This window comes from Choristoneura fumiferana, chromosome 18 (genome assembly GCF_025370935.1).
Source record: "Choristoneura fumiferana chromosome 18, NRCan_CFum_1, whole genome shotgun sequence".
Lineage (NCBI taxonomy): Eukaryota > Metazoa > Arthropoda > Insecta > Lepidoptera > Tortricidae > Choristoneura > Choristoneura fumiferana.
Window position 1 is genome coordinate 17,826,126 of NC_133489.1, and position 18,249 is coordinate 17,844,374.

The 18,249-nt window shown below is 37.9% G+C and overlaps 2 protein-coding genes across 6 annotated transcripts in view; one reads left to right on the top strand and one right to left on the bottom strand.

The window, feature by feature from the left end:
* Window positions 1-18,249, bottom strand: part of kcc (solute carrier family 12 member kcc) — a 414,959-nt gene that overhangs the window by 126,004 nt on the left and 270,706 nt on the right. The gene's annotated exons all lie outside the window — the stretch shown is intronic.
* On the top strand, window positions 991-14,154 carry LOC141438391 (transmembrane protease serine 9-like). The gene is given in 9 exon segments (XM_074102250.1): window positions 991-1,081; window positions 1,714-1,882; window positions 2,824-3,079; window positions 4,666-4,959; window positions 11,768-11,916; window positions 12,702-12,784; window positions 13,277-13,445; window positions 13,569-13,980; window positions 13,982-14,154. Coding segments are annotated over 9 exon segments (1,731 nt in total). The 5' UTR covers window positions 991-1,032; the 3' UTR covers window positions 14,132-14,154.

An 18,249-nucleotide genomic window follows, 5' to 3' on the forward strand; every position in this document is an offset into this window, starting at 1 on the left:
GCTTTGCTTAGTTTGGGACTAGATCAATTGGTGTCAAGTGTCCCATGATATTTATTTATTTATTACACGGGTTGCCTAGTAAAATTGTGCCGCAAGTACCATTTCGTAATTACTTTTGCACTTGACTAGAAAGTGACACATGAAAATGACGAATCTGTGGCCGAAATCTTGAGGTGAATTTTACAATATATTCAAATCGTAATGAAATCCTGGTTGTGCTATTAATTTTAGATAAGGCCCAAAAGTTTTCAGTTTTCAAAACAAAAACTGATTGAAAACGAAACAGTGTCACTAGGTACCTATTGAAGTTGAAATTCGTTTATTTTCGTAAGAGGTATCCAATCTTGTCCGTCATCCTCTTAATAAAGGGCAGGTAAGCCGGTACCCTCCCCGCTGTCTGGTGACGCAGTTAGTATTCTGTGACGCCGTACTGTACTCGCATGCACCATCCGCTGTCTCTGTCTCCAACCGTGCCCATTACTCGTATTCTACAATACCTAAGTACTTTACGTGTTTTAGCTCATATCCTACATACTAAGGGTCACAAAGCTGTAAGGCTTTGATAATAAGTACGCGAGACGCCGAGGACAGTGTGTGCGGGATGATAATATAAGTCCGCTTGCAAGTATCAATCCGTATGTTCAGACTTTCGGTAGACCCTATGACTCGCCCATTGGGAGCACGCTTTACCAACATGTCCAGAATACGCGCATTCTCTCTCTCTTAACGGTTGTACCTCGTTTAAATGTCTCTGACACCACAGCAAAAACGTCATCAACGTAACTTCACCAGCGTCGAAATTTCATTCATAACACGCCTAAAGAAGTTTTGTTTAAAAAAATCTACTTGAGACATATACTTTACCTACTTAGTAGGTAAAAATTGTAACCTTATCAATCGACACTGAAAGATTAAAGGAACTATCAAATTAGTAAAATTATAGCGATTACATTATCAAGTGTTTATCAATTTCTTATCACAAATTTACAACCAAAAATTGTTGAGAGTTTAAGTCATTCAAAAGTATTCAAGATGCGTGCCGCTCTCCTGTTGTTGGCTCTTGGCCTTGCCGTCGTTGCAGGTAGGATGCTAATAAAATAACTTCACCACCATCATCATCATAATAGCCGTAAACCGTCCACTATAAATAATAATAAATAAATATCACGAAACAATTCACATGAATTGACCTAGTCCCAAAGTAAGCTTAGGAAAGCTTGTGTTATGGGTACTAAGCAACGGATAAATATAATTATATAGATATAGATACATACTTAAATACATATTAAACACCCAAGACCTGAGAACAAACATTCGTATTTTCATACAAATATCTGCCCCGACACGGAAATCGAACCCGGGACCTCAAGCTTCGTAGTCAGGTTCTCTAACCACTAGGCCATCTGGTCGATGGATATAGGCCTTTCCCATAGCAAAATTACTCTCCATAGTAAAATTGTTAATGCAAGTAATAAAATAATAAGTTATCACGCATCACATTTCCCTAATTGACTGTATCGCATCGTATAATTTTCAAAAATCTTTCGTATCTGGTAATTATTTTTAGTGTGTTTAGTTTTATTGATAACTGTGGCGCTTTCTAGAATAAATTTGATAATAATGTCACTTTGACTTTCACTGTTGTAAAAGTAAATTTTAAACAAGCAGATAGCACTTTCAATATTGTATAATCTTTTATACAATATATTTCAGCGGCACCCAGAAATCCTCAGAGGATCGTCGGTGGCGAGGTGACCAGCATCGAGCAGTATCCATATGGAGCCGCGTGTATGTACTCCTGGAACTTGCTGACATACCACCAGTCTTGCGGTGGTGCTATCCTTAACGCGAGAGCCATCCTATCAGCTGCTCATTGCTTTATGTAAGTAGCTAAAATAGCGAAAAACAGCTGGTTGTGATGACTATCACCCTTACACTGGTTCACTGGTAGCAAACAAACGTTAGAAACGTGTTTGTCTCATTCGAACACACTTAGGTACAAGATATAATTTTTGTTTTGTCCAATTTACGTGCTACAGAACCAATTCAATTTACCTATAATATATTATGGGACGGAGTGTGGAAGTGTGAATCAACTTCCAATACTGTAAAAAAAGTAAGTTAGTTAAAACCCCAAGAAAGAATATGCCAGATAAATATAAAACTTGTTTCATCTAAATTAATATTTTATCTTTATTAGGTACTGATACTATGTACTTATATCTTAGTGAGAAACGATTTAAATTTTGAATGATATCGAGATAACAAAATATTAAGAATGACAAACAATATAATTATGGTAATTCAATTAACCGGAGAGATGACCGTTGCCAGTCATTTGAGAAACAAGAAAATGAACTGGGTTTTTATTGATACCTAATAGAGAAGAAATACCCCACACTATAGGGTTAGTCGAGAAAAAAATAATCACCCCCACTTTACGTCTATGGGAGGTATCCTAAAACATTTTTTTATTGTTTTTTATTTTACCTCTTTGTCGGCGTGACTGATATGTATATTCATGCCAAATTACAGCTTTCTAGTAATAACGGTCTCTGAGCATAGCCACGCACAGACAGACAGACAGACGGACAGACATGGCGAAACTATAAGGGTTCCTAGTTGACTACGGAACCCTAAAAATCCTTAAAAAAACTGTCAAGAAACTTCACCAAGTATAAATATTAACTATGTACCTATGTTTCACTTTTAAAATAAAATAAAAACATACCCGTAATTACGGTTTTCTGTTAAATTATAGTCTTTTAAATAAAGACGCATAAAATTATCTTTTTTCTAACGCGATTTCATTTAATGTTTCAGTGGCGACACACCCCCCAGATGGCGAGTGCGTGTTGGTTCCACTTTAGCCAACAGTGGAGGCGTCGTTCATAGCCTTTCTGACATTTTCAACCACCCTGAGTATTCTGGCAGCACCTATGATAATGATATAGCCATCCTCCACCTCGCCACAGTTATCACCTTCAACAACCAGGCCCAGCCTGCTAGCATCGCTGCTCCTAGTTACAACCTTCCGGACAATGATTCTGTCTGGGCCATTGGATGGGGCACGACTTCTGTGAGTAAACCTTCCAGTTAATTTCTTTTAAATTAACCAATGTTTGTAGTTCCACTCGCGTGAAACAACATCTAGTATTTTAGACTCCGTGATTTTGCTGAATTCCCAAAATTATATCGATTTATTGCAGTAGTAACTTTGGCAGTACAAAATAAAAAACCGGCCAAGAGCGTGTCGGACACACCCAAGACAGGGTTCCGTAGCCATTACGAAAAAAAAGAGTAATATTATGTGCGTTATAACACAATTAAAACACTTACTACAGTCTTAAAATCTATTACCAGAAAAAGAGCGTATCTTCACGGCACTTACGTCCTTTTGTTGAGAAGCGCAGTTTTTCGGCAATTAGTCAAAAACGGTATATCCGATCATGTTGAAACCAATTTTCGTTGAAAGTTGATTAAGCGTTACCTTTCCATATTTTTTGGACAAACGGTTTACAAGATAGAGGGGGGGGACACAATTTTTGCTACTTTGGGAGCGATTATTTCCGGAAATCTACACTTAATCAAAAAAGTTTTTGAGAAACCTTACTATCTTTTCAAAAGAGCTGTCGAACTATGTGCCACATGTTGATGCGAGTTTAAAAAAAACAATTTCTGTTACGTGTATGGAGTGCCACCCCCCCTATAAATATTTATTTTTGTAATTTAACTACAAAACTAAATAGCGGCTTTGACAAGAAATCTGTACCTACTCCAAATTTCATTGATAATATACATCTTGTAGTTGTCGAGTAAAATGCCTGTGACATACGGACGGACGGACAGACAGACAGACAGACAGACGGACTTGACGAAACTATAAGGGTTTTGTTTTTGCCATTTTGGCTCTGGAACCCTAAAAAGAGTATTGTATTAGTATGAAAAGAAAGGAACTACTGCGAGTAATCCAATTATACTTATCGAGTTTTTCACGTTTACTATAATAAGAACACTACCATGTTTCTACACAAGACTATAACTAATATACTTAAAACACTGATTCTTTATTGAACACTAAGTACATAATAAATAAGAGAGTACTTGTTTTTAGGAGAAAGTATGGACGAATTAAAATAAGCTTTAAAAGTAAAACGTGAATTAATTTTTTAAATATACGAAGGTGTTGAAAAGTTAACAAAAACTTACTCATGTCTGACCCATGACCTCAGTTTGCAAGTCCACCATAATTCTGCTGAACCACTACGCTGATGACCGACCTATCAAAATTGACGGTCTTACGGGTATTGCACGAGAATTCCACTAATATGTATCTATTATAAATGTACATATTATAAACGCGAAAGTTTGTAAGTCTGTTTGTTTGCTACTTCATTTACGTCTAAGCCGCTAAACCGATTTAGATGAAATTCGGTAGGTATACAGATAATTTGAGTCCCGGGGATCGATATAGGATAGTTTTTATCCTGGAAAATTGCATAAAAGAATTGCTCGTTTAAAAGTTTAGACAAGTTATGGAAAACGGAAATTATTCCGAGGAAATATTGGGTTTGATTTTATAGTTTTGAAACTCTGACTTTAACTTTGACCTATATGTGTTATTCCAGAGATATAATACCAATAATCAAATCACTATGCTTTCAGCCGGGAGGCGTCCAATCTGAGCAGCTTCGCCACGTCGAGGTGTGGGTCGTGAACCAGGCTGTGTGCAGGGCTCGCTATGCTGAATTAGGCCTGACCATCACTAATCAGATGTTGTGCTCTGGCTGGTTGGACGTTGGAGGTCGCGACCAGTGTCAGGGCGACTCAGGCGGTCCCCTCTTCCACAACAACATTATAGTTGGCGTTTGCTCTTGGGGACAAAGCTGTGCGCTTCAGCGTTACCCTGGAGTTAACGCTCGCGTATCGCGATTCACCAACTGGATTCAAGCCCACGCCTAAAGTGCGAATAGCAGCCAAACACTTTAAAGGGATTTGTAAGGGAACCCTGTGTTTAAATGTCAAAAACTCATTATGTCGCTTTACCCTCTTTAAGCTTTGTTACCTTGCTGCTTGGAATGATAGTCAGCGACATACACAGCGGGACAGAAAGAATAATAAAGTTATCCTAATCAAGTAAAATAAGTATTGACGGTGGCCAGTGTTTTATTTACTCGATATGTTCGATGTACATATGGCGGCTAAAACAAAGCTAGGAGACAGAAGTAATGAATTACAAATGCAATAGTGATATTTAAAAACTTGCTGTTGCCCGCGACTCCATCATCACTTGTAATACAGACTTACAAAACATCGCATTTATACATAATATTAGTGGGATAAATACGAGGGTCCATACATATTATAATTATTATGATTTTGTGTTTTTTGTTCAATGCGGCGAATCGGCGTAATGCCATTATAAGTTTTTTTTTATTCGACTGGATGGCAAACGAGCCTGTGGGTCTCCTGACGGTAAGAGATCACAACCGCCCATAAACATCTGCAACACCAGGGGCACTGCAGATGCGTTGCCAACCTAGAGGCCTAAGATGGGATACCTCAAGTACCAGTAATTGCACCGGCTTATAGATATGGTATGGTATGCCGAATCAGCACAGGCATTTTAGACTATGAGACCCCTGTGTTTGTTGGTTTCCAAATTTATTCTTTTCATTCGCGCCGTAAAATTTATACGGACAGATTATAGTTACAAGATTATTTTGTCAATAACAATGCTATGGGCTGGGCAAAAAGGAAGGATCCTCCTATGGTCACATGATCCTTTGATTATGATTTTTTCATATTTGTACTACTGTCACAATCACAGACAGATGTCAGAAAAAACATGTAATAATCCTTCTAACGGTAGTTGCCGTGTATCCTGTTCGTTTTCCTTTGCATTGCTTCAAAGGAAAATAGGCTTTAATAAATTGAAGCCTTAAAAGGCAAGACAGGGAAACCTCTGCTCGCGCCACCAGCCACCGCACCGCACTGCACCGCTTGCCAGAATTGTGGAAACATCGGCGTTGTATGCACATTAAGAAACAATTTAAGTTACGTTGACGACATTAGAGTCGAGTTCATAAACTTGTGAGCAAAAATTTGATAAATTCGACTGTACTTTTAAACCACGTGCCTTTAAACCAAAGCTTTCAAATGAAATTGAGCAGCATTAAAAATCGATATACACACATAAAACAAGTTATAAGTCTTAATGCGGATTGTAGCGAGTTTAGCATTGCAAACGGGATCCATTACTAGGGATATCTACGAGTAAGTCCCGGTCCCGACAGTGTAACTATTAAAGTATTTGACACCAAATGATATTAATAAATAATAATAGATACATTTTTGTGAAGAACCCCGTTTGAAATTCACTATGAGAAGGTTCCATTATAATAAATTATGTCAATATAAGTTTAATATTTATTGAACAACTATACATAATAAAGACAATAAAATAAATAAAATATAAAAACCAGATTATACTCGTAACAACCATATTTTGAGTCGGGGGTTAAAAATTAATTCTGCGCTCATGACCGTCAAGGTTAAAATCTACAGTCTTAACCACCGTATTATTTATCTTTACTATACCTACTCGTAGTTGTCACTTAAGTCACGAAGGTAAATAGTAACCTAAAGTTGCGATTTCACTGAGTCGTTCACCTAACGCGGTCGCCGAACTTGTCAAATTACTCAGGCGTCTTATACTACCGTGTTCTTTACACTGTTGCGGTCGCCGTATACAGCATGCGGCGAACGACTCAGTGTAATCGCTCCTTAACAACCGAAGCGCGCGTAAGTTTGGCGTTTGTGTGTGTGGACAAAGAGATTAAATGTATAGAGACAACTTTGCTTGTGACGCAATTTGTGCTTGTGGCGTTCATTCACACAAAAGCTAGTCTGAGGGATCCGGGATCTGGCTTTTTGCCGAAACATTTTTCGCAAATGATTTATTTGCCAACTGTTTCATAGGACGAATGTTTTTTTTCTGAAACTCAATGATTCAGGATATATTCCAGGACTATCCTGTAGAACTTTATAATATAATTTAGGATAGTTTTATAACAATCATTCAGTACTTAAATGTAGCTTTAAATAAAACCGTTTGTGGGAAATGAATTACTTGGGAAACATATTTTGGGTAAAAAATTAGAGAACCACAAATCTGAACTTAGGTATGCAGAATATATATTAGGAGTATGATGCAACTTACAACATACTTTAATCAAATTAAACAAAAGCGTCGATGTTAGTTGATAGTTAGGAGTTGAAAAATCGTGCCACGGATGGCAGTCTGCCAACTAAGTTGTTAGGAAGCTAGAACAAAGCCTTTCTTTCCCTTGGATTGGGATTGGCTCTTAATAAGTTTCTTGTCTATCTTGTTAATTGATAAAACGTGTTACGTAAATAAATAACCTATACCTTAATAATAGGTACTACTTACATATACCTACCTATACAGGGTGCAATTTAAATCGTGAATCCAAATTATTGTTTTATGCTCAGTTAATGCCGGACAATATAATATAACATATATAATATATATAACCGGATGGCCTAGTGGTTAGAGAACCTGACTACGAAGCTTGAGGTCCCGGGTTCGATTCCCGTGTCGGGGCAAATATTTGTATGAAAAATACGAATGTTTGTTCTCGGGTCTTGGGCGTTTAATAAGTATTTAAGTATGTATCTATCTATAAAATTATATTTATCCGTTGCTTAGTACCCATAACACAAGCTTTGCTAAGCTTGCTTTGGGACTATGTCAATTGGTGTGAATGCATTGACCCATTTGTTGAAAGAGTCTGATAAAAAAATGCGGTTTTCTTACATTGTTCAAATTAAATCATGAAGTCAATGTATGGAAACCGCAATTTTTTTCAGACTTTTTTCACCAAATGGGTCAATGCACTAATTATATTGTCCGGTATTAACTGAGCGTGAAACACTAATTTGGATTCACGATTTAAATTTCACCCTGTATAAACTGAGGCGTCCAGTCAGCTGCTGAAGTAGATGAGCAGTTGATGAGCTCAAAAGTTCCAAACACTCTTATTACCATGGCAATAGAGTCGTGTGTAGATCATTTTGAGCATTTTAACCGCTCTTCCACTTCTGCTGCTTACTGTACCACATGTTGTTCCTCCAAGATGGCAATCGTGGGCTTACCTGAAAAGAATAAAAAATATGTTTAAGTAATATACAAGTTCTCGGCCTGATGCTGCAGCCAGAATATCCAGAACACTGGTAGGTACACTCTTGATTAAACCATAGCAGATATATCGTGTTTGGATTCGATTTGATCAGTATTTGATTCTACATACAATGCAACGATGGCAACAGGATGAGCTGATGCTGCAGCCAGGATATCCAGCACACTAGTATACTCTATAAAAAATAATAGCACATATGTCGTGTTTGGATTCGTTTTGATCAGTAATTGATTCTACACACAATGCATTGGTGGCAACAGGACGAGCTGATGCTGCAGCCAGGATATCCAGCACACCAGTATACTCTTGAAATGAAAAAATAATAGCAGATATGTCGTGTTTGATTCCTTTTGATCAGTATTTGATTCTACATACAATGCAATGGTGGCAACACGATGAGCTGATGCTGCAGCCAGGATATCCAATACTCAATACTACTACTACACATTTTTATAATTAAATATTAAAATAGCTTCGCAGTGTCTTTTCATCCAAATTACCGCAGTGTTTGAAGTCAAAAATCTTTGACCAGTGTGTGTTGCCACTGATGACATACGGATACGGCCTCATTAGGAAGCTCAAAGTCACTCAAAGGGCTATGGAGAGAGCTATGCTCGGAGTTTCTCTGCAGGATAGAATCAGAAATAATGATTTTCGCAGTAGAACTAAGGTTATACCGACATAGCCCGAAGAATTGCGAAACTGAAGTGGCAGTGGGCGGAGCACATTGCTCGCAGGACTGATGGCCGATGGGGTCAAAAGGTTCTCGAATGGCGTCCGCGGACCAGGAGACGAGTTGTCGGTAGGCCTCCAAGCCAACAAGATGGAGCGACGACCTGGTTAAGATCGTGGGATCGCGGTGGATGCGTAAAGCACAAGACCGGTCTGAGTGAAGAGCCTTGGGGGAGGCCTATGTCCAGCAGTGGACGTCTTTCGGCCGACATGATGATGATGATGATATTTGGCAAAAGAAGGTTAAGAAAACAACGATTTGACCAAAAAGTTAATATCAAGTTGTTTCTATAATGAACCGAGCCGGTCGTTGAAGTTAACGGGAATCATGAAAAACATGGTTCGTAAATCGCTCGTTAGCAAAAATTAACTGATTTGATAGTTAAACGTCACATTTTTATAATTAAATATTAAAATAGGTACGCTAAGCAACAAGATATTTGCAATGGAATGGCTACCTATAAGAAAAATTATTTAAGTAAGGCGAGTATAAGTATACGAGCATATACCAACTCACTTCTACACACTCATTTCTACCTTTAACTTATTCCATCACAACTTAACCACAACAGTAACTGTAATAAGCCGGCTGCGTCATTGTCAATAATTGGTTTTATCTAAAACATGACAGCAAGCCAATCGTAGCAAATACTTCATTAATAGTGATAGATGCAATGCCGTAAAATGTTTGCCTTGTTTAACCTTATTAGGTACCACGTAATCATTTGATTTCCAATAAGTATTAGGTTGACGCATTTGTTATCTCATGTCTTATCTGAATGCGAAGTACCTACTAGCTAACTACTAACTAATTGCCCCGGAATTGCACGGGTGATTTTAGCAGCTGTCACCTTATGGGACATTCGCCACTATTACGGATTCAATGTCATGAACGCAATTTTGCAATGACACATACCTTTGTGTTGTTTTATTTTGTACCTAATAATATTGTTGTCTTGTGTTATGAATAAATGTATTTTCTTTCTTTCTTTTTCTTTTAATTTAATAAACTTTTTATACTTTCCTTGAACTCATAAGAGGTCATATTATTTGGGAACTTTCTTCGTTTGTACCTTGAACGCTATTGTGAGTTCGTATAATGTTAGATACTGTATTACTATGATTCACCCATGTACACGTTTAAAGCACAGGGTAAAAATCAGGTTAACGCTTACACGCATCAGAGCACAGAGCGAAGTCCGGAAATTGGCGGAAGTTCGGAAAAAAGACCGGCAATTAATGTGTCACAGTTTATTTCGGCTCGATAATACCCAAACAACCCCCCCAACGCACTCAAGGCCGGCAAAGCACTTGTGACTCTTCTGGTGTTGCAGGTGTCCATGGGCGGCGGTAATCGCTTACCATCAGGCGATCCGTCTGCTCGTTTTCCCCCTATACCATAAAAAAACAACGTAACAAGTAACTACAAACAGGTAGGAAAGGTAGAGTTTTGAGTGATACCAGCTAGAATTACATTTTATGAAAAACGGACACATCCATACAATATTTTGGGGACACATATGGAGACCCTGTTTTTCCAGCTCGGAATCATGGACTAAGCTACCTTCCAAATTTTATTGAAATCGGAGAGATAAACTCAGGGTACAACGGTAGATAGAAATGCCCAGCTGCGAAACTACTCGAGAGTCGCTCCCCTTACACCAAACCCCTCAAACTTTTTGAGCAGAATAACTATCGTAACAGTGTCAAAAGCCTTGGCTAGGTACGAAAAGACACCAATGCACTTTTTACCTCTGTCCAAAAATCCGATATTTTAGTTGAGAGAGTGTGATTGACCGACCTCCTCGATCAACTTCAACAGCCTCAGACGAAATTTTTGTTACCTTTAAAAACTAAATATAAGTAAATAGAGGAGCTAAAGGATAAAAAAGCGCCGGGTTTTGGCCTAATAACCATAGAAATTATTAGACAACTACCCAGAAAAGCTATAACTTGCATCACAACAGTATATAATGGGATATTAAGAGTCCAACATTTTCCTGCAATATGGAAAGTATCCCAAATAATCATGTTTTATAAACATTGAAAACCACCTAGTGACGTCTCATCATATAGAACTAAAAGCTTGCTCCCGATATTATCCAAAATTTTTGAAAAACTCCTTCTTCGGCGAGTACTTCCTATTCTAACAGAAAACGGCATCATACCCAGCCATCAATTTGGGTTTAGACAGAAACACTCCACTGTGGAACAGGTCCATAGAGTCTGCGACAAGATAAAAAAGACTTTAGAAGAAAAAGAATACTGCTCTGCAGTTTTTTTTATATACAGCAGGCCTTTGATAAGGTCTGGCACAGGGGCCTGCTGTGTAAAATTAAAACTTGCCTTCCACACAGCTACTTTTTGATATTTGGTTCTTACCTTTCGGGAAGATTGTTCCAAGTCAAGGAAGGTGAAACCACATCAACTTTTTATGAAATACAAGCTGGAGTACCCCAGGAATCGGTGTTGGGCCCAGTGCTATAAACTATCTTCACAGCTGACCTCCCTTGCTCGAATGCCTTAACTACAGATAAATTTGCAAACGACACCGCAATACTGGCAAGTAACAAGGGCCCAATAATAGCCTCAAAAATCCTGCAGGCAGGCCTCGACGAGACAACTAAATGGTTTCGAAACTGGCGAGTCAAGGCTAAGTACCTCGAAATCAGTGCAGGTTACTGACACCCTACGAAAAGAAAATTGCCCCTCGGTGAAACTTGAAAATGCCACTCTTCCACACCAGAACTCTGTCAGATACCTTGGTCTGGAAGAAACGAGATGAACTAAATATTAAATACAAATGCTTCCAGTGGTTGCTCGGCCGAAACAGCAAACTGTCAGTAGACAAAAAATTACTAGTATACAAAACGATCCTAAAACCAGAATGGACGTACGGCCTTCAACTGTGGGGTAGTGCTTGTAATTCCTCCATCATGCGCGAATGCAGAGAATGCAGAACGTAATTCTCCGAACAATCAGCAAGGTTCCGTGGTATGTGACTAATGCTGAGATCCATGAACATCTGGAAATGCCCACAGTGAGAGAAGAAATCACTAGCATTAATACTAAATACAGGGGACGGCTCGAGACCCACCCCAATACCCTTGAACGACAGCTCACAGTTACCCGCTATGTTAAACGCCTTAAAAGAAAAGACATCCTATGATCTAATGAATTATGAGTACATATGTCCTCACTGGGGGACGCACTCTGAATGAGAGAAGCATGCACCATATCTGCTAAAAGTGATTGCACTGTTTGCTGATCATAACCAAGAAAAAAACACCTTTAAAACTACAGATACAATAACACAGTAAGTTACTTAGTTAGTTACTTTTTCATGTCTCTTATGGTTAGCCAGCGTAGCCCGAAAAGCTGCGCAAAGCAGTGTTAATTTATCTTACAATACAATACATCAACTCTTTATTGCACACCAACACACATAACAAGCAGTACAGAAAGCACAGGTAAAGCACAGGGATATACACAGAGACTTTCTGAGGTACGCAATAGGCGGCCTTATCGCTTCGTTTTTTTCTTATTGCTTTTGCATTCATTTTGAATTTAAAACTATTAGTCGGGACATTTTCAAGTTATAAATAAAAAATAAACAAACATATCTATTAACAATTTACTAGACTACACTAAATTTGATTGATTGAAACAATAATTTATCACTTACGATTAATACCTTCAAGTACTTTATCGGTTGCCTTATCAAAGGTATAAAAGCACCTGGTAATTGTGGACCTGTACCCATCAGCGGCCAGAGAAAAAAATGCGTGTGACTTTGGCTTTAGTGGCCTTGTGCCTGGCGTCTGTCGCCGGTAAGTTGTTCTTAGCCCAAGTATAAATTAATTAATAGTACAATATTTCGATGATTATGACATTATTTTTAAATTCTAAAATGTTAAATCTATTTTTCAGTACTTGTCCAGGGTTTGTAACTTAGTCAAGTGATCAAAGTGGGTTACCAACACCGTAACTCCTTATTCTTGTACTATGTACCTTACACCCGAATCAATCAATATGGTGGACAAAATCCACAGCGTTAAATGAAACGCCTTCAAATAATATATCTAATTTTGTTGTGGGCTCACGTTTCATAAAAAAAAAATACTAGTCCGGGATAGGTCGCCTATGGCGTTAGGTGTTAGGGAGCAAAGTCAATAGAAAAGACCCGATTTCCTTTCTGATTCGTGGCTGGTGCAGCAACATTTTGTCGCTATTATGCTTCGAATATGATAATTAATTGATTGGCTTTTGTTGTTCTTTGTTTAGTTCTTGTTCAGTATAAAATATATTTCATTTATTTCTAGCGCTTCCGGAAAAGCAGCAGAGGATCGTTGGTGGCTCTGTGACTACCATCGAGCAATGGCCTTCTGGCTCTGCTCTGCTGTACTCGTGGAACCTGGTGACTTACAGCCAGGCCTGCGGTGGAGCCATCCTTAACACTAGGTCCATCCTTTCGGCCGCTCACTGCTTCATGTAAGTATGCCTGATTTGTTGAAATGATTATTTTTTTCTGTTCAAGTTTTTTTCCATGTTTCAGAGAATGATTGTTCCAACATGAAAGTAACCCTTAACGTTAATTAATTGTTGCTTTTGTAGCGGTGACGCAGCTAACAGATGGCGCATCCGTACCGGCTCCACCTGGGCCAACAGCGGTGGTGTCGTCCACAATACTGCACTGATCATCATCCACCCTAGCTACAACACCCGCACCCTCGATAACGACATTGCCATTCTCCGCTCCGCAACCACCATCGCACACAACAACCAGGCTCGCCCAGCAAGCATCGCTGGTGCCAACTATAACTTGGCCGACAACCAAGCTGTATGGGCTATCGGATGGGGCGCTACCTGCCCTGGCTGTGCTGGCTCTGAGCAGCTCCGCCACGTCCAGATCTGGACTGTGAACCAGAACACTTGCAGATCCCGTTACCTCGAAGTGGGTGGTGCCATCACCGACAACATGCTGTGCTCCGGATGGTTGGATGTTGGTGGCCGCGATCAGTGCCAGGGTGACTCTGGTGGCCCTCTGTTCCACAACAACGTGGTCGTCGGTGTGTGCTCATGGGGACAATCATGCGCTCTGGCCCGCTACCCCGGTGTCAACGCCCGCGTCTCACGCTTCACCGCCTGGATCCAAGCTAACGCTTAAAGATTCTTAATAAATAAATACTGTTAAAATTTATATATTTTTTCTGTTAAAATCTGCTAATAGCCGTGTTCGTTTACCTCACCTACATACTATCTATTAGGCTTATCACTCCTGCTGGCTCGTGCCGATTAGGTACTGGTAGTCGGTTTTTTATTGCATTATATTTCAATTAATTGTTTAATAAATAGCTTTATCACGACTCGGACACTATTTAGCTAAAAATTTTCATTGCTGGTTATTCTTATCGTGGTAGGTAAATGAGAGCACGTTTCATGCCATCATTGTCTTTGCTCTGATGAGAGCGTGCTAGACGATAGCCGAGCGACAGCTGCCAATTATCTCTTTTGTGTCTCTAATGACAGTGAAGTGATAATGCGTATTCTATAAATATATTGTAGATTACAATAGTAAAGAGTCAGTAGAGAACTATGATGAGGAAGTATAATATTCACCAAGTGGTGGGGCATTAATTGCACAAAATTTAGTAGATAGAAGTGTAAACTAATTGATATTAAATTAAAATATGCTTCTTGTATTGAATGACTCTTTTTTAAATTTTCAATCAACTAGATTTTTATTTCTGGTCTTTTAAACTTTTTGAGATACTAAAATATACATAAATAACTCATTTATCCTGGTAGGAACTGTGATAAGGTAAATTAGAAGTATTATTATGGGGAGGGGCTTCGCCCCTTTTACCTATGTACCGCACTTATGATTCTCCAATAATGTCGTACCTAACGTGCATACTATTTCCTAGGCACTCATCTCACCCTCATCAAGTAATAACTATACGAAGAACCATCTCGATTAAACTAGCAATTTCAATTTAAAAATAAAAACATAATCGGTCTATCCCTTTGGGAGCTATCCCACAGAGATAAACACATACGCTCACACACAAACGCATCAAACGTATAACACCTCAATTTTTACGTCAGGGGTTAAAAAAAAGTATATTTCGATGAGCAAACTACTGCTCAGTAAAACAGATGTAGCACCGTTTGAATAATTTTAGAATTTAATGTATTCTTGTTTTGTAGCGTTAAAAATTATCTCTAAATATATGACTGAATTCTGCCTTGCCTGATTCAGTTTGCTTCAATTACTTAAAGTATTTCAACGTAGGTATTTCTTGGAAAGACTATATCTACGACAAAAAAAATGTAGGTGTCGAAATAAAATTCACATAAATATTTGCTTTGTTTTTAAGACACCTTTCTGTTGAGTTTTCATATTCCAGGGGGCCTACCATGGTCTTTTTATAAACGATCCAAACGCAGAGCAGTTCAATTTAGGCACCTAAACTGAATCGTGGAAATTGGTACCACGACGTTTATTTCTCAGAGCTGAGTCTCAATGGTTTGCAAGTGAATGAAAGACCGATATTGTCTCTGGTCCGAAACTGAAACGCTAAGTCGCGAAAGGGATGCCGCTATATGCAAACCAAATATTGTATACTAAACCCCCTCCTCCCTACCTCTTTATTTTGGAAAACCATAACTCTATGTCATTCCGTGTTCTTAGCAACCGTTGTGTTGATTACAAATAAAATGTTTGTTTACGCTGTCACTAATCCACGAGTCTCTTTTCTCCCTGAAAAATTAGTAAATTATATTATTAATTAGTTTTATCAATGAGGAGTTAAGAAGCACAATGTCGTGAGTACCTATGAAAAGTTATAAAACTTGAATAAAAGTTTAAAAGTTCTTGAAATTTAAAAATATTCTAAGTAAAACACTTTAAATTCCAAAAGAATTGACAGAATGAGTAACTTATACTGAATCGCTAAATTTGACACTGAAGCGATTCAATTCCCACTCAAGTTAAGCGTCATGGTACGAAAACCGCTTGAAGTGAGTGAATGAAAATGTCTGTATCGCTATCGCTGAACCGTGCTTGAACTGAATCGCAAGAGTAACGTCGTGGTACGAAATAGCGATACAGTTCAGTTTAGAGCCTAAACTGAATCGTATTAAGAGAGCGTGGTAGGCCCCCAGCACACTTTCAAGCAAATAATTCACCGAAATGATACTCCTTTTAATGGAGACAAAATTTTCGCATACAAAATGCCACGAGAAAAATTGCCCACCTTTTATTATGCCTACCGGACTGATTTTCAACGACAGACTCGTTTTATTTTCACAAGACAAACATTAATTCAAATATATACTTGTGTAGGTATTTTTACTAAGTTATTTTGAGTACCTATTGTGATTTTGGGAATATTCGTATTACCAATTGTTATTTAAGATTCTGATTTGAATGGTTTAGAAGAGTTTTGATTACTTATCTTATATCAAAGAAACAAAAGCCCGAAAAGAACTCGGGAAGATTAACTTTCTCCATGGAAGGAGATGTATTAATTTAAGGTAAGCTATCCTCGTTACGTAAAAATATTATTACTCACAAGAACTACTCGTACTTTAGAAATAGGAATAAAAGTTACCTACTCTATGCGCTTTTCCGTGTTAATGGCTATGCGTATGTCAAATTAAACCAAGATTGATTGATTGATAACTCGACATATCAAGACTGAAGAAACAAACAAGTAAAGATTTTTTCAATACATATAACTGAGACGGGATAGAACGGATAATGAATTCGTAGCGGATTTAAAATTATTTGTTTTCAATCGTGATATCTACGGTCGGGCATTCTCAGAGGAAACCTGTGCCCAGCAGTGAGATGTTACGTAGGCTGGGATAAATCACGAAAGGTCGGCGATGTGATAAGCTTTTTCGTTTTTGAAAATTTTTACACGTTTATTGTTTTATGTGAAAGAGAAATAAGACCGGTTCTGTATGTTAACAAAATATTATTATGTGTCGCACAGATTAGGTATGGTGCACGATCGGTAGTGGAAAAGCAAGGTAAAAATATTTTAGTTAGTCTATTGATATGGACCTCCTCAATGTAGCACCTGAAAGAAATAATCATGTAATCAACTGCGACAAAAACTTTGTTGATGGTACTCGGTAGAATACAATTATGTAAGGAATTACTTATAAGGTTAGAATATTATAATCGTTCTCGTACTGCCTGATAAATTCTCAAAAAAACCTTGTACTTTCAGGGGTGAATGATATTTAAAACGAACCTTTTCTTTATAAATATTACAAACTCTGCGACGGCTTAGACGGAAAATCTCCGATCTGCAATGGTTGCACTAACGTACTATCTGCATAAATCAAACGCTAATGTTTGCGTGACACGATGGTTTGGTGAACGTGTGTTTAAATCTCCAACTCTTGACATAGTGATCTAAAGTTTAAGCTGAGAATTAGGTATGATTAAATTAAGGCTTTCGAAAGAGCTAGAGAATCATTTATAATATGTCATAGGTAGAACCTGTGATACAATTATATCTCTAGGAATATATTGTTATGCAATGCAAAATACTAATATAAAGCGGTTCATATTAAGCTTAAATAAATGTATTCGTGACGAACGCGACCCTCAAGTTATTAAAGCAGGTAAGGCGTTGCATTTGATGGACTAAAGTCTCTGAATTAAGTGCTAACTCAGGCTTACGTGGTATAAGATTGTATGGAGCTTCATAAACCTTGCTGGAAAATTTTATTGTGATCAGTTAATTTTATTTTTATTTTTATTGTTTAGAAATGTATGATGAATTTCAAGTTTTAAATATACCTAGACTTTGCTATCGATAGCCTCATCCATTTGTTGTCAAGCATGAGTTTATTGACAATATGTTTTATCAGATTCATAAAGTGCCATCGTAACGCGCAGTTAATGGAGGCATCAAGTTTACGGGGCTGTGAAAAGGTATCCGTATGAAACGAAGTGGATTAACAACGCAACATTGGACTGAGATTACTACGTGTGCTTGAGTGATTCACTTAGTGTTTGTATTGTATATAAGTAATATTCTTTCTCAAACACTCGCGAGATGTGAAAACTTTTTTGATTTCTTTTCTTTTGTGTGTCAATTTTGTAACTAATTAATAATATTTTTATTAATAACAGAATGTTAAAATTTAGGCTACTAGCACGTTTTGTGTAATATACGTTGAAAAAAAACAGGTTTTTTTTTAGGAAAATAGTTACTTTTGTACAGACGTATGAATTTCTTTTAACACATTATACATCGCATCGTGACCCGGT